The sequence below is a fragment of the Trachemys scripta genome, chromosome 6 (genome assembly GCF_013100865.1).
Source record: "Trachemys scripta elegans isolate TJP31775 chromosome 6, CAS_Tse_1.0, whole genome shotgun sequence".
Taxonomy (NCBI): domain Eukaryota; kingdom Metazoa; phylum Chordata; order Testudines; family Emydidae; genus Trachemys; species Trachemys scripta.
In genome coordinates this window covers 107,705,892-107,727,751 of record NC_048303.1, presented here as the reverse complement: position 1 = coordinate 107,727,751, position 21,860 = coordinate 107,705,892, and the positions used below count along the sequence as shown (strand labels likewise).

Genomic DNA, 21,860 nt, shown 5'->3' with positions numbered 1-21,860 from the left:
AAAATACTATTTCTTTTGTTTATCATTTTTACAGTGCAAATATTTATAATAAAAAATATACACTTTAATTTCAATTACAACACAGAATACAATATATATGAAAATGTAGAAAAACATCCAAAATATTTAATAAATTTCAATTGGTATTCTATTGTTTAACAGTGTGATTAAAACTGCAATTAATTGTGATTAATTTTTTTAGTTAATCGCGAGTTAACGGAGATTAATCGACAGCCTTAATTTTTCCACTCAGATAACTCAAAAATGGTTTTACTTTCCAAACTGAATCTTAGTTTGTATAATCCTCAATGAAGAATGCATGTTAAACAGAGTAACGTGCATGTATAGTACATTGTTTTCCTTACTAGTTATTTAAATGGGCATCAATTGTGATTGTTAAAAAAAAATTAGTAATATAACACTATCAATTTACAGGGCACTTTATATATAAGCATACATGTCCTGCTGTGTGTGTGTGTGTGTGTGTGTGTCTCAATAATTAAGCGCCTGTGGCGTGCGTGCGTATCTATATATATAATATATAGAGAGAGAGCGATACACACACACACACGCACGCATGCCACAGGCGCTTAATTATTGAGATAGTCATAAAAATGAGTCTGGATATCCAGACTCTGTCCTCATACTTTTGCCACCCCACTAAGTTCAGTGTACTAGAGGAATGAACTGGACTCAATGGGCCAAATCCTAGATTCGCTCTTGCCATAGATGATATTGAGACAGGGAAAGACGGCATGGTTCTGCTGCAAAAACAGGGAGAAGAGTTGGTGGGAACTCATCTCCACATTTGATCTACACCCTTAGTTTGCTGCAGAGCTCTGCTTCTGTACCCCAGAATGCATGGAATTTTGAGTCAGGTGCTGCAAGAAGAGTTGGATTAGGGCCTGAAGTTACAGCCCTTCAAGAGTCTGCAGTAGTCTCCATGGCTTGTTGGAAGGATTCTTTTCCACCTATCCCCAGGAGACTTCCCCCAGTCCACAGAATGATCACTCAGGTTGCTAGCTGGTTTGAAAACAGTCCACTGTTTTTACTATGATGTGCAATCATTTGCATTTTATACAGCAGAATGAATGACTACTCATTGCTTATTCATTAATTAAAACTACAAAAAACAAGGTACTTGAATGAAAAGCTATACATTAATGCCAAATTATGATTAAGATTTAACACACAGAGAAGTCAGGAAATTATGTGTTTTAATTCCCCCATGTGTAAGTTGGTCACACAGCACATATTATATATTGAAGTAAAAAACTGTCAATGGATACTATAATAAAAAGTTATATAAGTGCAATATAGCCTAATTAGAATCCTGATACTGATTACTCGTGTGAGTAGCCAATAGAACTATTTACAATTAGTTTGAGCAGATTTATTTCATTTTAAAGAGTATATTTAAAATCCCAAATAGAGAATTACAGAGATAAATGCATTTGTATATTATATATTACTATTGGAATACATAAAATGGGTAACACTAAAACAAAACATTAAAATAATTAAATAGAATGAGACTGATTTCAGGACATTGAGATACTGTACATGTCTTGAATTCAGCACAAATTAAGACACATAAAAGGAAGATAAAGACGACGGATTAATATGTGAAATGTAGCTTGGGTGGAACAAAGACTGAAGGAATAAATGGATTTTTCTGAGACTCTTTTACCTCTAGCGATGACTGATATTCTGATTTGGGCAGGGAAAGCAGAATTTATATTAGGTGTATTGGGCCACTGAATAAACTTTAAAGTAAAAAGTTGTATAATGTGCTGACCAAATTGGCACAAGCATAGGCTTTAGTGTAAGATTGGACTATGACCTTTTATTAGATTAAAATCACCTGAGGAGGGAACATCAGATGTGTAGAGGTCACATTCCTCTAACTTAAAAAGCAAGATGAGAAATTCTAAATTCAATTTCTTAAGAAAATTCATGTCATCCAGATTAAAATCTCTGGACAACTCCACATTCTGTTCATTTTCCCAATCATTTCTGTGCGACTGATACAAAATATCACGGCTTATTTGAAATCTAATTATCTTCTTGAATCCCAACTGTTCATTTTTCTCAGGATCCTGGAGTATAGCTGTTGGAGATAAACCCACTGGTATTAATGCATAATGATGAGTAGAACAGAATGTGCAGAGTACTCTTTCCTCACATATGTTCAAAGCACAGTCGATAAGAAAAAAAGGTGCAAGGCCATTTGTTTTACTGGACCAGGTTTTTTATCAGTGCAGTTCAATGTAGCTTTCAGGACAGAGAGTGTGATTTGTGAGAAGACCCTTTGTGGAATAAATGATCTGCTAGCATACTTCATACATAAAACTAGTCAAAAACAATGAAAATAGAAAATATGTTTTCTGAGGTATATTACAAAACCCAGTATTTTACTTCCTACACAAGTGCAAAATAACCAGGACTCTATTTCACATCTATGATAGAATATATAGCCTTGTATTCTTTATTACAGAGAAAACTAATTCACAGTTAAAGGCAGGGATCAGATTGGGTCAGCTCATGGTATTACGCTTATATAAGCAATTCCTTGGTGGCCCACTAGTTTCTACAGAAATTAAGCCTTCATTTAAAAATAATTATTTCTAGTCCCTATTGTCTCAAAGACAATGTTCTGAATGGGACTGGATTCAGTGCCGAATCTACAGACAAATTGAATGAAAAATGGCTGTTACAACCAAATGCTGCTTTTCTTCCTTGGGCACAGAAAGGGCCAAATGCAGTGGAACAATGATGATTCAACTGCACAAAGAAAGAGGGTTTGGCTGCACAGGGAACTCTACAGAAGTGGTTTCATGAAGTGACTAATAAATCTGTCACTTTCCATGCACAACTCCTTCCCTCAGTGAGGGGGATATGTATATGGGTTTCAACATTACCAAATCCTGTGGGTTGTATTAGTGGAAGTGGATATGCTCCACATCAAGCCACTGTACTGGAGGGGTAAGGATCCTTTCCCCCAAACACTTTTTGAGCAGAGGTCCAACATTTGTTCTTAAGAGAAATGTGACCTCTTACAATTTGTTTCCTTGAGCTTACTGCAGACCATGATTATAACACTTTACAATCAACATTCTTAACTATTTCTCTACTGATTAAACAAATATCCAGCACCTTTGGGGTTGTAGGCAGAGCTTTACATTGGGGGGCAGAGCTGGAAGAGATTACCAATACCACTGCTTTTCTCCCCAATGTGACTCCTATTTATAGGCAGTGGCAAAAAATTTGTATTTTTGTTCTGGTAGCAATAAGTTATGATATTTGGACCTTTGAACAAATGATCAAGAATTTGTATAAAGAAAGGTGTAAAATGTGCTCTTTATTGGTGGCTTATAACTAAATTTAACCAAAGGAAAATATCATTTAGAATGATGTGCTGAATGTTCCCATATGACGAAGGTTAGAGAGACAGTCAACAAATTCTGAACTTAAAACTTACCTTTTTTTTTTTTTAAATTAGGTTTCCGACATCCAGAGCAGCCATGGAATGCTGACTCCGCTCTCCGTGATGCCCCAGCATACACTAGTCTGATAATGGCATACTCATCATGGAACCCCAAAGCAGACTGGAGCCAGGATATGTATACAAGGGGTAAGGACTAAACTTTTATTTTTTAAATAAACACACACACACAACCACAATATTATGCAGTTTTATAAGATTTTTAAAAATTCTTATTTTATATCCTACAGGACATAAAATAAAGAATATTAGGAATCTTATAAAACCATGCAATATTGTGGTCAAAAAGGGTGGTGGTGGAAGGAGAAAACTTACCTTACCCTTATAGGCCTGCTCCATTCTGCAGCGGGGTTCGGTGGAATGTGTGACATCACCAGTCTAGCGTGTTCTAGTGATGTTACACGGAGAGGGAGCTGGTGAACTGCAGCTGCTTTGGACATCAGACACCTAAAAACAAAAATTGGTAACTTTTAAGTTCAGAAAGTTTTGAATGCCCTTCTTACCTTAGTTATGGGAGAAATCCTACAACAATTCTTACTCAGTCCCACTGGATTCAATAGGTGTTCTGAGTGACTAAAAATGCAGGATTTAACCTTATGGGGGGCATTTAAAATATAAAACACAGGTGCTTCCATTTCAGTTAACAACAAAAGTGGCTGCAGGTCAATGACATGCATTTTAACTTCTGCAACATAATTTCCAAATAAAAATTACGTATAAAATATGTGGCTTTAGTTGTCATCTGAGGAACAGGAATGGAAACAAATGAAAATCTGTGAACTGTCTTTCATATTCAGAAAGTAGAACTTCTAAAAAACTCATTGCACATCTCTGCATCAATTTAATAGTTAAGAATTTCTTCTGTGGCTATGGAACTGGCAGGGAAATTATCAGACTTCAGCTCAATATGTTTCTTTAAAAATATCTGGTTGGGACTGCAAGATGTGTAGGGAGAGCCAAGAAAACCAAGCTGTTCCCAGAAATGAGGCCTAGCCTTTCAGTGGCTGTCTACTATTAACAGTACTTCCTTTAACAGAAAATAAGACTTAATTTCTAATACAAAATGAGTAATAATTTGTTTCTCTTAGCGCTTATGTATTCTCTTAGCAGGCAAATGTGCCAGACTACAATAAAAAACTTCAGTAGATCCTCAACTAATGGTTAACAATTCTTTTCCTCATCAGTGGCACATCCCAATTTTACCTGGTTAGTTACAACAACGTTCTCCACATAACAGAATCCTGAGAAGAGTACAACTACCAACAAAGCGATTGCTGGACAATCTGGAACTATCAAACCTCAACAGTTATCTCCTCAGTGAAGATAGCACTGTACATCAAGGGGTTCTCAAACTTCATTGCACCATGACCCACTTCTGACAACAAAAATTGCTACACGACCCCAGGAGGGAGGACCGAAGCCTGAGCCCCGCCAAGCTAGGCCTGGGGGGGAGGGTGTCAAAGCCTGATCCCCCCTGGGGGAGGGTGGGGGGGCAAGCCCCGTCACCCAGGGCTGGGGGGGGGAGGGGGGAGAGCCCTAAGGCTTCAACCCCAGTCAGGGGGCCTGTAACCTGAGCCCCGCCACCCCGTGCCAAAGCCCTCGGGCTTTGGCCCCGGGCGGTGGGACCCAGGCTTTGGCTTCGGCCTCAGGTCCCAGCAAGTCTAACACCAGCCCTGGCAGCCCCATTAAATTAGGGTCACGACCCACTTTGGGGTCCCAACCCACAGTTTGAGAACAGTTGCATCAGACTTTTGCTATACTAAACCCTTAAACAACTACTGCCAATTATGTTTTATCATGAAAGATAAACAAGCTGATACACTTTCAGAATCATGCAAAATACAACCGATTACATCAGCACTTTTCTTTCAGAAATGGGTCTTGAAAAACAGTATCAATGAAAATAAAGAAATCTTGTTTCTGTTTTCAAAATACTGAGGCATCACAAAATGAAAGCAAATTAACAATAGACTCCTAGCTGCTGATAATGTCTTCATTTTGTGGTTTAGTCTTTATTACAATAAGCCTAATCAGAGAGATATGGTCAGCCCATTCAGCAGTGTTCTAGTTTCCTTAAGGAAACATAAATTATCATTTCATTAGTTAATTTATAGCATCTTATTTTTTAAAGAAAATTTGGGAAAGCGTAATTCAAAAATAGCAGACATTTTTTCTAGTCTCAGTATGAGCTCTGTAAATTTTATAAACCAATGGCTCTCAACCTTTCCATACTCCTGTATCCCTTTCAGGAATATGATTTGTCTTGCACACCCCCAAGTTTCACCTCACTTAAAAACTACTTGCTTACAAAATCAAATACCAAAATACAAAAAAGTGTCACAATACACTATCACTGAAAAATTGCTTACTTTCTCATTTTTACCATAAAATTACAAAATAAATCAATTGGAATATAAATACTGTATTTACATTTCAGTGTATAGTATTATATAGAGCAGTATAAACAAGTCATTGTCTATATGAAATTTTAGTTCGTACGGACTTTTCTAGTGCTTTTTATGTAGCTTGTTGTAAAACTAGGCAAATATCTAGATGCGTTGATGTACCCCCTGGAAGACTTCTACAGACCCCTGGTTGAGAACCACTGTTATAACCTGAGACAGTAAGATTCTTCAACACAGGACTAGTCATTTGTTGCTCTCTGTCAAAAGAAGCTCCTGGTTTTTACCAACATTCATTCTCAACACATTACAGCATATACTATATGCCATCTCTTGAAGATTTACAGAGTTTTCCTTTATGGATACTAACAATCCTGTTAAATTCCCTTCCAGTTAGTTGAATCTTCCACCCTCTTAACTGCTGATAACCAAACATTTCCCTACACCTTTTCATGCCAATATTTTAAAGAAAAGTTAGATATTTAATTATAACTACTGCTGATGTTTGGATATGTTGCCTTACCTACTTTTGAAGATTAAGATAACCTTCAGATATATAAGGCACTTTAGAACAAGTTGAACAAATAACAGCATCTCTATCATAAATATTTCACAGTCTAAAGGCATGAATCAATACAATGCAGAAAACTAAAATGCAGAACACCCAGAGTAGTGTGTGGCTTTTACAGCTGGAATGGTTCAGAGAACAAGTAGGTAGTCAAGAGTTGCCAGAGGATGGCTCTTGGAAAATATTCACTGGAAAGCTGCTCCAACAAAGAGAAAGCATGAAAGAATACACAAAACTGTATGAGAAGGAGCCAAACGGAGCAGTTAGAAAAAAGCTTGGGTTAAATACAGGGAAGGAAGAGGCATTACAGGTGTTTTAAGAAAAAAACTGAAGGCTAGGGCAAAAATATACAGAGCCTTGAAAGTGGGGACAAGTATCTTGAAATTGATGGGCCTGTGAAAGGAATCTGAAAGAGGAAATAGGTGGAAATATAGTCAGAGCAGTAGAAGAAGAAAATTATTTTGGACTTGATTTCAAAAACTGGAACCTAATATTTGACTTATTAATTCATATTTAGGCCCCTTATAAATGACCTCATTTTCCAATGTGCTAAGCATCCAACAGCTTCCCACTGATCCTCCAATGGGAAATGCTAGGTTCTCAGAAGTTTTCAAAATCAGGCCACTCCTAGGTATGTAAATATAAATGTACACGCCTAGCTTTAGGTTCCCATTTTTGAAACTCTTGTTCCTTGACAACACTACCATGGAAAGACTGGAGGAGGGAGAAGTGGTGTACAGACACAGGGAGGCCAGAAAGTAGAGGTAACATTAGTCAAGACATTACAGCCATTACAGAGGAAGAAGTGGCAGGGCAGTGACAAGCTGGCTGTAGTAAGCCAGAGTCTAGATGTAGGGGAAAATAAAATGTTTCAAGGGTGTGACAATTTTTACAGATTTTTTTTATTCTAATGGAAAGTGAGTTGCATGTACAAATCCCTGTACATGAAGATGAAACTATATCCCTTACTCTCCACCCCAACGTAACCCAAAAGCAAGCCCAGATTTTGCCCTTTGTGGTTCTACTTTGTCAGCAGATCATCTTATTTTTCACTTTGTTACAGCCTGCTATAAAGGAATAAAGGTCCATTCACCTTTCCAACTATTTACTTTTCCATATTTATCTCAGGCAATAGCATTACCTATCTCTTAAGTTTCACAACTATAGAAGAAAATTAAGAAATATAACAGGCAACTCCTTATGGCAGTGGGTCTCAAAGCATTGTGTACATATCACCAGCAACATGTACCACAATCAGTAGGTTTATCAAAACGAGAACCTGCTATAACTACATTGACCAAATATTATGAAGGTGGTACTCAAAGAACAAATGTGTTTTGTAGGTTATACATTTTATGACCTAACATGGAATACACCACTCACAAAAGTAAATCAAAGAGAATGAAATTAAGAGGCAACTGAATGACAACAAAAGTATTCTTACCACATATTCATAAAAAACAAGCAACAATTGGGTTTCCATGGGTGCTGAATGAGAAGACTCCATAGGCTTCTTTAGTTTATCAGTTATGGAGCTTCAGTGAATTCACTAACATTTTGGTAGGACCTCAATCAATTATTTCAGATTCCAAGAATTTCAACAAGCGAGTGGTAGCAAGTCCGTTACAAAATGCGTAAATTTAGTTACTTAAATGTTCCATGTATAAATGTGATGATACACTGGCATGTTGCTGGAATCAGAGACATAGGAAACCCAGTGGTTCTACTTGTCCCATTCCTCCCTTCTGGACAGAAACTAGTTACTGTAAATGGACCTGAATCCTGAACACCACATGCTTTACATTAACTGGCCAAAGTAAAATCACAAAATCTACATCAGTCATGTCCATCCTTTTCATCCTGAGGAACAAACAGTTTCTGAAAGCTCAAGGAGCCAAAATCAATATTTTGAGGCAGACACTCTGCCCTATTCTACTCCCTTTATACCATTCAGGCAGAGAAAGTGAGGAGAAACCACACACTAGCCTCCACCTGGAGATTCCCCTGGAGCTACAGTTAGTACAGCCAACTCCTATGCCTCCCTTTTTACAGCCCCTGGCACAAGCGTGTGTTGGAAGTGAGAAGAGGAAATGGCTGGAGTGCACGGTGTTCTCATTATCCCTAGCTGGTGTACGGCTCCTCCTAGAAGATACTGCCAGCTAGGATGAGTCAAAAGCAGCCATCAGAAAATCAGGGAGCTGTACCTGGTTGATAGTTTTCAGCTTCTCCTCTTTTTATCCTCTCTGGGGCTGCCCTGACCTGCATGGGGAAGAGGAGCCACCATCCTTCACTAGATACTCCTCTAGGTTCAAGCAGATTTGCATCTCTTTGACTCCCACAACCCAGAAAGCAAGCAAGCAATGGATTAGCCAGATTTATTCCCTGCAATTCAACAGGTAAGCTAGCAGGGGAGCTGCTGACCAGCTGCAGCAGGGAAAGGACATTAGCTGCTCAGGAAGCACCCAGCTCACATCAGAGGTACTGCTGTGAAGGGCTGGGGCAGCAAGGAAAGTGGTGCGAGGCGATTTGGCAGGACGCAGTGATGGGGCTGATTCAATTCCAGTTTAAAAATGAATGGAGTACCTCATTTTCAGTTCATAATCAAATACACATTTTCTTCTTAACAGGTCATCCTCAAGGGCCACATGTTGGACAGCTGTGATCTATGCCATTAGGCTGCTACAAATCTAGGAGTAATCAGGAGATTGATCCTCTTCTGCACAGTTTTTCTTGATGGAAGAACACTACCCACGACTAAAGCAAAAGATATTAAATTGTACAGAGGAGTCTAGGATCAAGCTGCTTGATACATCCAGACACAGAATGAGTGAAAAACTTTTTCAATAGGTCCATTATTTTCATTATTGCAGGCGCAGCTGATAGCAACGCTGATAGCTAAATTAAGGTTGCATATCACTTTCCATTATACGAACCCATTTTCAGTTGCTTATAATTTTGTAAAACTTAAAACCATAAGGTCTGAAATTTTCCATGCCACAAGTCTACCTCAGGCTGAACTGTCTTGAAAATTTCAGATAAAACTGTTTAGCCATTTCAGAAAATGAGATCTGAGGAAAATATGCTGTTTTTCCTATGTTAAAGAAACCTTACAACTGTTTAATTAAGAGGCTCTGGCACCTCCATGTTTTGGAGCAGAGATCTGAAACTTGGCAGCAGTTACCTTAGTATCAAGAAAAAAGAAGAACAGGAGTACTTTGTGGCACCTTAGAGACTAACAAATTTATTAGAGCATAAGCTTTCGTGGACTACAGCCCACTTCTTCGGATGCATATGCATAAGCTCTAATAAATTTGTTAGTCTCTAAGGTGCCACAAGTACTCCTGTTCTTCTTTTTGCGGATACAGACTAACACGGCTGCTACTCTGAAACTTAGTATCAAGGATATGCTTATTTGCTATTCCTGGGAAAATCCACCCAAATTTAACCAAACGATGAGACTCTAAAAACTGGTTTGCATGTGGTCAGAGGTATGTTAGCTTAGCAACTAAATTCTCTGAAGATTTACTCCGCACTGAGAATGCTCCATCTCCTCACAGTTCTTAAGTGCTGACAGAACAGCATATGAACTAACCCAATACATTCATTGAGCATGTTCCTTTCTAGAGCTGCAGGAGCTGAGCAGGACTTTCCAAGTAATTGCTCATCGTGGCTCTAGGGATCCCCTGTGGTGCTGGGCAGAGGAACTGAGAGAAGGAGTACTACTATCTTGCCTGTGTTCTGAATGCTCCTGTTGCTAGTGCCCAAGCAGCAAGGAGAAGGAAAACGTATGAATGTATGTATGAAGTATGTAAGTCTGAAGAAAGAAGTTTGGAATGACTAAATATCAGGAATAAAAATCTCTGGCCTAGTTAGGCTCTAGCATCAATTCTGCCGTTTCTAAGAAGTTAACTTCTTCTGATAGTCTCTCATGAAAAAAATCTCTTAAGAGGTGAAGAAGCTGGTTTTAAACTAGAGGGTGTGCTCCTCCCATCATCAGATAAACTCAAGGACTCACTGGTCTTCAGAAATATTTCCAAATCTGGCAAAAATGAGGACAGATGGTCCCTAAATGGAAGAATAAGGGTAAGGCTACCAAAGTCCTCTGGTAAATCTTCATACTAGCTTTTTAGCCAGAATTACAAAAACCTGATGGCCTTGAGACCAATCAAAAAGACAGTTTATGCCTCCACTAGCCCTTAATCTTTTCCAGCTCACTAGCCCTAGAGTCTTGGTAAGACTGGAATCCACTTAAGGAGGAAAAGCAGCTGATGGAATTGGCCCTTCTGATACACCCTTTTTCTCCCCTCAAATAGCAGACCTATCACCGTTGTCTGCATCTTTATTGAAAGACCAGAATTTCATAGCTGTGTGCCTACAAGCAGCATTGATTTCAACCAAAAAGAAGTTAGTAGACAAAATCCTAATATTTACAAAAAGCAGTAACCTGCACAACTATGGACTATGCAACACACTATAACAGTGACCAAGTTTTAACAGAGTAAGATAAGAAAAATCTAACTAAATTTAATAATGTAACTACACAGGGAGAGTGTTATATTACATGACAGAACAGACTAGTGGAGAGAAACTGAGGGATGACTTGTGGGTAGGAGATTTTATACACTGTTTTAAAACAATGGGTTTGAGGGACATACATCCTCCCCCCAGCAATGTTTCACTGTGACAGATAATACAACTCCTAAAATGGGGATCAGCAGGGGGAATGTCATGAAGGAGAGAGAAATTCCAGTCGCTTCAAAGGGGTCATAATTCCAAAAAAAAGGCCTCTGATAATTCAGCTTCTTCCAATGATCCTGCTAGAAGAGTTTCAGTGTCACTCTTTGGACAGCCACACAGAGAGAGCCAAAAACAAACCAGGCCTCAAGAGGAGTACAGCTCAGCCCAAGACCATCAGATATAAAAAGCCGCTGAACTTTTTTTGGGCAACAAATTAGAAGAGTCTGGTCTTAACTATCAAGACATGATAACACGCAATATAACATAGGAACTGCCATACCATATCAGACAGTGGTACAGCTAGTGCAGTGTGCTGTCTCTGCGAGAACTAGATGTTTCAGAGGAAATTGCAAGAAACCTCATTGCAAACACTTATGGAATTGCCTCCCAAAAAGGGAATGTTATTCTTAGGGTTTATCCACAGGAAGACATAATGCACACTAGCCTGCCATGCAATAACTGGCTCTGTAGATCCTGCTACTGCATATTAGAAGTCCAATAGTACACTTCGACATACGCAATACAGCACTTTTTAGTGCATGGTAGCAGGGTCCACAAGACCAGTTAGTACAGAGCACGCTAGTGTGCTGTAGATTTACACCCCAGCTTGCCACTCACTAAGTTTCCATGTGGATAATCCCTTAGCTTCTGTCAAAGAGAGACCGGCCCATGCTCTGAAGAATTAAAATGTATATCAATTCTATTTTTTAAATTTCTTATCGAATTTAACTGTGGATGTTACAACTGTGGCTTATTATCAACATAATTTTATCATAATTATCAAAATAATTATTATCTTATTATCAACATAAATTTATTTGAAGTCTCCTAAACTCTTAGTTTCAATGACCTCTCCTGGCAATAAACTCTACAGGTTAATCATGTGTTGTAAAGAATTACTTCCTTTTATCAGTTTTAAGTTTGTTGCCTAATGATTTCACTGAATATCCTTTTGTTCTTGCATAGTGAAAAAGGGTAAATAGAGCATATGATTTACCTTTTCTATAGCATTCATTATTTTGCATCATTTCCATTATTATTTATTAATTCCCCGTTTAGTAATCTCCTCTTTAAACGAAACTAAACTTAGTCCCAGTCTTTTAACGTTCTTAAATTTTTATTTTATTTTTATGTACCATTTACATTGCTGTAGTGCCTAGAGACCAAGCAGGTCTGGTCCTCATTATACTAGGCCTATACACATGTATAGAATGTGATGGTCCCTCCCCCAGAGAGCGTTACATGGAAATCTTGTCCTGACTCTGTGCATTGTTTGTATCTGTACTCCCCAGGATTAATGCTATATTCTTTTAGAGACAAGGCAACCAGAACCAAGCACAGCATATATAAAGGTGTTGTTACATTTCAGTTTAATGAGCAATTATGAAAAATTTAGATATTTACATACCCTTCTAAAAGTCTTGCTGGTATTAGATAATCCCTGATAGGAGGAACACCAGCAGAATACACATACAACTATTAATTTGTACTGCTGTACATATATATTACTTCTATATTACTAATCTCTGCCATTCTGGTAAACCTCTCTCAGATTATTGTCTTGAAACAAGGTCACAGTCTTGCAGCTATAAAATAATTTCAAATGGGGTCCATAACTGCAGCTTTGAGTGTTGTTATATGCATCATTCTGAGTTTTTAAAGTGAAGTCTCTATTTTTCATAGTCCAGGTTAACATTTAATACCTCCTCCATTTCTCTAAACCTACCAAATCCACTTTTTTTCTTTTTTGCAAATAGAACATTTGTTGTATCAATAACCTAAGGTGACCTGAACATACGTCTTCAAGCACTTGAAGCAATATAGGCTGAATAGCCTAATTTTCCTTCTAAAATACAGAGACAAAGTCATTTAAAATTGTTAGGCATTTCTGTGGCATTTTTATGAACTCTATTGATCACAGTTGTCATAGATGAAACTTTTATCAAGAGGCAGAAAGGAGAATGGAGCTCAATAGTAGAAGGGGTTTGAGCCAAAGAGTCAAGAAAACAAATGGGTTCCACCATTTATGCTTTTAAAAACATTCATCTTGGTGGGAGACTCTCCCTCTTTGCCACCACACCCAATATCTGCTGGATTCTTTGGTCTAATGGGTCTGATTTTGGTGTCTTGAGTTATGTGGTCCAACGTCTGCTAGGTATGAATCTGTCCCTCAATCCCTACTCCAAAGCCAGATGAAATGATCGTGATGCATTGCCTCCCCTGAATGAACGCTTCAGCAGCTGACTATAAATACAAAAGTCAGTTAAGCTGAATCTGACTACACATTTGTAGAAGGGGAGGAGTCAGACATCAGCATAGACATTATGTGGCTACATCACAGGGCCCTATGTAACCATGTGTCTGTCTGGATGGAAATCTAAGCAGAACCACAAATATGTGAGGATTCCATATTTGAATTAATATCAGAAAGGCCCCAAGGAAAGGTGCTCAGAGAATAAGTACAAATAAACCTACTCTTGTCTAAGGTACTATTGCCCTGCCCAAGCTTTACTAAATCAAAACCCTGAAAAAATGGTTAAAGATTGCTATATACTTATTAATTTCACTGTTTCTTGACAGTAATTGTGAACTGAACACTAATATAAAGATATGATGGAAATAAAAAATAAAATCTTTCTAACTAGTTAACTCTAAGGGCTTCCATACAACTACTCATAAGACCCACATTATAACAATTCACAGGCTCCAAAAAATAACTGGAACAATTTTATACCCATACAAAAGAAAGTTTTTGAACATCACATACCGATTTCTTTCTAATGTTCTCCAGATCTTTGAGTTCATTCTCGATTTTTGTGATTAATTCCCTGAGTTCATCAAGATTAGTGCAAATAAGCTAAAAACAAACAAACAAACAAACAAAAAAGACTTGGTAATGCATCATTTAAAAAACACACTGAATTTGAAAAAAAAAAAAAAAACATCTAAAAAACACATTCTAATGCTTAAGTTTACCACTTGATCTTTTCTTTACTTCTGCAATTAATATAACAACAAACAAGGAAAAAATCCCCATAACTTTTATAGAAAAATCTTATTAGACAGACTTCAGTCTTCAAGCTTACATACAGATGGAACAGCTGAAATTTGGATGTGTGGCTGCGTCTCCATAAGTTCTTACATAATTTACACTTCCCCACTTGTCAATGCCTGCATCAGAATCCAGGCACTTTCTAAAAAATAAACTCACAGTGCAGAATAACACAGATCAGGAAACTTGCCCTAGTTTTAACTGTGCCTCTGAATACCTTTGTGCATGTTCCAAATGATTCCTTAGCAAGTGAACCCATGCTAACACTGAGCTGCAATTGTGCTAGTAAGGTAATTACACCTTATTTTTGTTTGTTTATACAAAGTACCAGTAAATAAGTGTAACTAAAATAGAAAGTCAACAAAAGACAATGGGCCAAATTCAGTCTTGGTGTAAGGAAGTACAACTTCATTGATTTTAATGAGTTGCACATGTTTTCACTAGACACCCATGAAAGGTAATCCAAATAACACAGCTGTTTTCACAAAGTAACATGATTTGAACAAAAATAAAGCACCCAATATAATGTAACCCAATATAATGTACTGTTACTAATTTCTTCAACAAATGGCTTGTTTTCCTAATATTTCCTTTCAGAATGTGGCTGTTAATTTCTTGATTAACTATGGGCTTGTCTACATTAAAAAGGCTGTGCTGATACAGCTATGCTGCTGAAGTGGTTCTGTAGATACCATCCACAGCAATGGGAGGGATTCTCCCATTGGCGTAGGTAACCCACCTCCCCGAGAGGCAGTAACTTGCGCTGTCTACATGAGGATTTAGGTAGTTTTAACTATGCTGCTAATTAGTGTGGATTATTCACACCTTGATGTAGGTAAACCAACCTAATTTTCTAATGTAGATCAGGTCTATGAGTACAAACATAATGTGAGCAAATAGTAGAAGAATTCTGGTTTACTAATGTCAACAATATGATTTTAATCTAGAAGCCATAAAACTAGAAATTTTTTATTCATAACATTGAATTTTAGGAACTGTAGGTCGGTGGTGGTGGTGGTGGTGGTGGTGGTGGTGTGTGTGTGTGTGGAGAGAGATTTCAGCTGACAGCAACTTTTTTCCAAAGGCTATAACTCTGCATGGTTGGTCACTGGATTTAAAATATCAAAATAAGTGATATCAAAAACCATTCAAGTCCATCTTCAAAATGTTCACTAATGATTACAAACATAATAAAATCTTTTAACAACAACAGAACACAAAATAAAAAACGACAGAATACAATTACTAATATTTATGGCAAATCATCAAATTATTCTAACTCACTCTGATTTCAGTTGTTTTAACACAGGAAATTTTAGCATGGAAGCAAGTTAAAATAAAATTGTATGTACACTGATTTGACTATTTTAGCGTCCATATGCCTACCTTCCCCCAATACAATTTTTTGTTGTTGTTTCTGATACTTCCCTTCTCCAACTCTATTTTTTTTAAAATAGCCTTGTTAATAAAATATAGTACATGATCTTTTGGCAAGATACTGAGGTTTGAAAGACAGCTAATGCATACAGGCAACAATTACTTTCCATAACATTTTACTGAAAAAAAAGAGAAGTTTTATACACACTTCAGAGGGTCTTTTTAAGAAAGTGGAGTCACTCTAACTTTATTAAAAAAAGCAGAAATGAGAGAATAAGTGAGCAAATGATCAAGATATCTTAGGCTTTTTCAAAGTATTCCTTTTTTACTGCAAAAACAAAAAGTATATGTTTGCACAATCTGCTCTTCAGGTAGCTAGTAGTGCCACCTATTCTTAAGTTGCCCAACTCTTTCCATTATAAAACTGTTTTCAGTTGCTTATAACTTTGCCAAAACTTGAACCATTTGGGCTGAAGTTTCCCAGGCCAGGTTTCTGCCTCAGACTGATGAATTTTTTTTGTTTTTGTTTTGGTTTAAGTTTCAGAAAAAATGGTCCAGCCATTTCCACAAATGAAAATAGGGAAAATACATTGTTTGGCCCAATGCTGAATAAATTATTACAACTGTTTTGTATAAAACTCTAGCACCTCCATGGTTGGGGGCAACAGCTTGAAATTTGGCAAGGAGATTACCGGGGGAAGATGAATTGTGAGGGAGAAGGGATAACTGGAACTCAGATCTAGAAGTTAGACCTGGATGGGCATGGAGACTGGGAAAGGGAAAGGGAAAAGTTGCCCACAGTTGGAAACTGGGATTAGCTAGATGAGAACACTGGGATGAGGAGCTGTGGAGGTGGAGAAAACAGACTGGGATAGTGACTGGATGAGGGGGATGGGGCAGAAAGTGTCAGGCTTAGGGAGAACAGGAACAGAAGGACTCACAGGACTCCTGCATCATTCAATGTACAGGATGTACTGTGTTCTCAGGATGAATCAGAATTATATAGTGAAGGAGGCTGTAATACCCCTACCTCATTTGTTGCAGAAGTTGGAAGGTGTGCAGTGAATAAGGCAAGGAATTGCAGGAAGAGAAAGGATGGTCTCATGATTAAGGCATGAATACTACCCTAGAGAACTGGATTCTATCCCTGCCTCTGCCGCAGAATTCTTATGTGATGCTGGGCAAGTCACATCCAAACTTTTCACAGATGTTCACTAACTGTGTGTTCTTGGATGCCCAAATTGAGACCCTAGGGATTGATATACAGAAATGCTGAGCACTTATAGTTGCACATGAAGTTAATGGGAGATGTGCTCTGAATATATAAAGGGCTATATAAAACTAAGTTGTCTGAAAAATCAGATCTTAGGTGTCAAGTTGGGCACCCAAAGTGGATACTTTTGATTTTAATCTCTAGGTATCTCAGTTCCCCATCTGTAAAATTGGGATTATATCATCCCCTCACCTCACACGTGTACTGCGAAGGTAAATTAGTTAATGCTTATGAAGCACTCAGATACTATACTAATAAATGCCTTAAAAAGTCCATGAAAATATCAGTAATTGTGTATTTACAGCAGGATTTGAAGAATTTGCAGTAAATAAAGCCTGAGGCCACACACTGAATGAGGATACAACAAAATATTGAAAAAACAGCTCCGTCAGTGAACACTATCAATTCTGTGCACTGAATGATGACAGGATTCTATGGAGGGAAAAAGTATGTGATGATGTAATTATAGACTGTACCATAATGCATAAGCGCAAGAGGGCAGAATTAAGGTTGCACAGGCTACTTTAATTTTTAAATTTCCTAAATTTTGGGTACTTGACTTTGAAAACTTAATGATTTTTAGCAGTTTTTGTGGGAAATATAATTTAAAGGATAGTTTTATGGCCTCTTAATGGAGGATCAAATTATTTACAATATTTCAAATATGAGACAAATCAAAGAAATATTTTCAGCCTTTATTCTGTATTTTCTTGCATTTGCAGCTTTAACCCAAGACTCTTTACTTTAACTTCTACTATATTAGGGAAGAAAAAAGACTGTAAAATCATAATGTACTGTTTCCCCTTAATACAAGATTTAAAATACATTATTCTATCTTCCTCTATAAAGCCCACTAACACATAAAAACAACAACAAAAAGAAGATACGTTTCCTTATGCATGCTACTTTGAAATGGGAGCAAGCAGTCAGTTGTTTGAATGAGACTGCATAAAGAAACATACCTTCTTTTTGTTGTTGTTGAAGGACTAGTAAGCTGAATTCAATGTTTCATTTTTTTTGTGATAATATTGCATTCTAAATTGGTTCAAAGATTTTGCCACTCAGCTTAAGGGAAAATGCCACTAAGGAAACCAGAACACCTACATTTTTCTTCATGTTGTCATGTCCTTATAGCTAATTGCTCGGGGGTGGGGGGGAGGGCAAGAGAAGCATGTAAAACAACACACTTTCTACTACTAAATATTTTGAACAAGAAAAAGAATGTGGGAAGAAAGCCGTGCCCTTTATGGTTTTTGCAGGTGGTGATGGAAGACAAAGTTTGGGTTTTTCAGGCACCTAGTCTGCAAATATTTATGTATATGATAAAACTAAGCGGTGTGAATAGTTCCACTGAAGTCTATGCACATTCGAAGTTAAGCATGTACATAAAAAAGAATAAAGGATTTGGGCTGATTACCAAATATGGGCTTGATTTTCAGAAGTGTTGACTAATTACTATGGCACGCTGTACCTCAAAGCAGCACCCTGGAACCCCCATATTTATGCCATGTAAGGTATCAAATGAAAGGTCATGATTTGCTGAAACCCATTTTTCTGCCAAAATATGTATATCATTAGTGTGTATGAAGTAATCAGATTTTGCTGTATGGTTGTTACTGAAATATGCTGTAAGTTTGCTAGTGACATGATAATGATGATGGGCGATCACTCATTACCGAGTATGATCATCTTCCATGAGAGTTATGGGTCCTCAGGTGGCTAATAAGGCCAATCTTTGAACCACAAGTTCTATTACAATGAGGGCAGATATTTTCAGGCTCAGCAGGAGGCTGTTGACCATGACTGGAGACCAGTCTCTCCTTCCTCCTGCGCCCTTGTCCTCTTTGGCTTGTTGGCAAGCAAGTTCAAAATGCAGGGAACCATCACGTAGGACTTCACTCCAATTTAAGCGATCCTGGGCAAGTGTCTCCCAAGTATCAATATTAAATTTTTTAGGTTGTCCTTCAGCAAGTCCTTATAACGCTTCCGTTGTCCATCCACGTTACGGTACCCTTCTTTTAGCTGAAAGAACAGGACCTGTTTTGGGAGGCGATGGTCTGGCATCCGGACAATCTGACCAGTCCAACGGAATTGCTGACTGATGATCATTGCCTCGATACTGGTGGTCTTTGCTTCTTCCAGAACACTAATGTTGGTGCGCCTGTCTTCCCATTTGATCTTCAGAATCTTACGAAGGCAGCGTTATTGGTGCCTCTCAAGGACTTGCAAGTGGTGTCTATAGGTTGTCCAAGTTTCAGACCCATACAACAGTGTTGGGAGAATAACAGCTTGATAAACAAGAAGCTTGGTGTCTGTTCGAATGTCATGATCTTTAAAGACCCTGTGCCGTAAACGAGAAAAAGCTGCACTGACACAGCTCAGGCAATGTTGAATTTCTGCATCAATATCTGCCTTGGATGAAAGATGATTTCCAAGATAGAGGAAATGATCGACATTCTCCAGTGCCACTCCTTTGATTTTGATAGATGGGGCATGTAATACCTCATTTGGAGAGGGCTGATAGAGCACTTTAGTCTTCTTGATATTAAGAGTGAGATCAAGACATGCATAAGCATCAGCAAACACATTCAAGATCGTTTGAAGTGGGCAAAGATTGCGTTGTGATCAGCATACTGTAGTTCCACAATAGATGTTGTGGAAATCTTACTCTTGGCTTTCAGCCTGCTAAGCCTGAACAGTTTTCCATCCATTCTGTTATTTCAACGCCACCTGTAAACTTCCCAGCAATTAGGTAAAGAATGACGGCAATAAAAAGCACAAACACAGTTGGAGCGATGATACATCCCTGTTTGAGTCCTGTTTGTACTATGACAGGTTCACTCAGAGCCAGTGCTGCTCAGAACAGTTGCTTTCATGTTATCATGAAGCAATTTTAGGACATTGATATATTTATCAGGACATCCAATCTTAGAAAGTACAGTCCAGAGGGCACGGCTTTAGTTAGATCAATAAAAGCCATGTATAGTGGTCGGTTTTGCTCCTGACACTTGTCTTGCAGCTGCCGTGCTGTGAAGATCATATCCACAGTTCCACGACATCGGAAACCACTCTGTAACTCCAGTAAAATTTCTTCCGACAGGGCAGAAGGCGGGTTGCAAGGATCCACACCAGAACTTTGCCTGCAATAGCTAGGAGGGAGATCCCACAATAATGTCCATAATCCACTTTATCCCCTTTCTTAAAGAGGGTGACAATCAAGACATCCCCTATTTCACGGGGTAGCCCCTCCTTTATCCAGATTTTAAGGAGAAGCATGTAAAGCTGCCAAATTAACTCTGGTCCACCGTTTTTAAAGATTTCAGCAGGGATCCCATTTAGACCTGCTGCCTTGTTGTTCTTCATCTGCATGGTGGCATTGTGTACCTCATACAAATTGGGAGGGTCTCCAAGCTCATCCCTAAATGGTCATTGAGGGATTTTCTCAAGGACTTCATCTACAACCACAGAATTACTGTTAAGGAGATCTTCAAAATGTTCTTTCCAACAAGAATTAATGGTTTCGTTGTCCTTCAAAAGTGTGGTTCCGTCCTTAGAGCCAAGAGGATTCATACCATGACAAATTGGCCAACAAATAGTGCCAGCCTTAGTGGCACTAAAGATACCACATGTATTGTGGATGTCCGTGAGACATTGGAGTTCTTGCACTTTCTTAGGCCACCATTTGTTCTTAAGTTCTCTGGTTTTACATTGTACTTCCGCCCTCGCTTTGGCATGGGCTTCTCTCTTTATATTACAATTTATGTTGTTTTGCTTAGCATGAAATGCCATTCTCTTCTCATTGAGGAGTTGCTAAATTTCAGCATCATTCTCATCAAACCAGTCCTGATGTTTTCTGGTGTGGTAGCCTATGGTTTCCTCACAGGCATTGATGATTACTGCTTTCAATTGGCTCCAATGTTCTTCAATTGCTTCTGGAAACTCTGATGGAAGCTTTTCTTCTAAGACTGCTTGGAAGTGGTCATGCTTAATAGGGTCCTTCAAATCTTGAACCTTCAGCTTGCGCCTGACCTGCTTCTTTTGCAGCCTCCATTTGGGAGCCATCTTAATTTTCATTGTGGATCGAATAAGGCAATGATCTGTCCAACAGTCATCAGCACTTGTCATTGCTCTTGTGAGAATTACATCACTACAATCTCGGGCACAAACTATGACGTAGTTGAGGGGATGCCAGTGCTTTGACCGTGGGTGTCTCCAAGATGTTTTGAACTTTTCTTTTTGTCAGAAAAGGGTGTTCGTAACAATAAGTTTATGTTCAGCACACTTGGTCAGAAGCAGAATTCCATTTGAATTGCTTTTGCCAACTTCTTCTTTCCCAATAGTTCCTTTCCACAGGTCTGAGTCTTGTCCAACAGGTGCATTGAAAGCCCCCAGAAGGATGATCTTGTCTTCTGTAGGGGTCTCCCATAAAATGGTTTCCAACTGAGAATAAAAAAAATCTTCCTTTACATTCTCATTGGCATCCACATAGGCACTCACAATAGTTGCCTCTTGATTTTTGGTGAGCCTCAGTCGGAGTGTCATAAACCGTTCATTCATGCCAACTGGTACCTTAGAGAGGCACCTTACGAGCTTGTTCTTTATAGCAAAGCTCACTCCATGCAATCGGGGTTCATCTATAGATTTTCCCTTTCTTCTCCCTCACCTGTCCTTCATCAGCTCTTCTAGTTTCGGACAAAGCAGCAATATCGACGTTAAACCGACTCAATTCACAAGCAATAATGGCTGTACATCGCTCTGGTCGGTCACTGTTTGAATTGTCCATCAGGGTACGTACATTCCAAGTTCCAAAGTTGAAAAGTTTTTACATTTTCGACCGCTGAGGTGGTGATCCTGCTGAATGCAGCTATCCAGCCAGGAAAAACAGAGGAAAGACTATTTTTAAGGTACCTTTTCTAAACCCTCCCCATGTAGGGTGAGCAGAGTGA

General features: G+C 38.4%; 1 protein-coding gene across 2 annotated transcripts in view; it reads right to left on the bottom strand.

Moving 5' to 3' along the window:
* Positions 1 to 21,860, bottom strand: part of KIAA2026 (KIAA2026 ortholog) — a 77,918-nt gene that overhangs the window by 8,973 nt on the left and 47,085 nt on the right. For both annotated transcript variants that reach the window (XM_034773108.1, XM_034773109.1), the window contains one exon: positions 13,980 to 14,069. In XM_034773108.1, the coding sequence (XP_034628999.1) occupies positions 13,980 to 14,069 (90 nt within the window). The remainder of the gene's footprint in view (positions 1 to 13,979; positions 14,070 to 21,860) is intronic.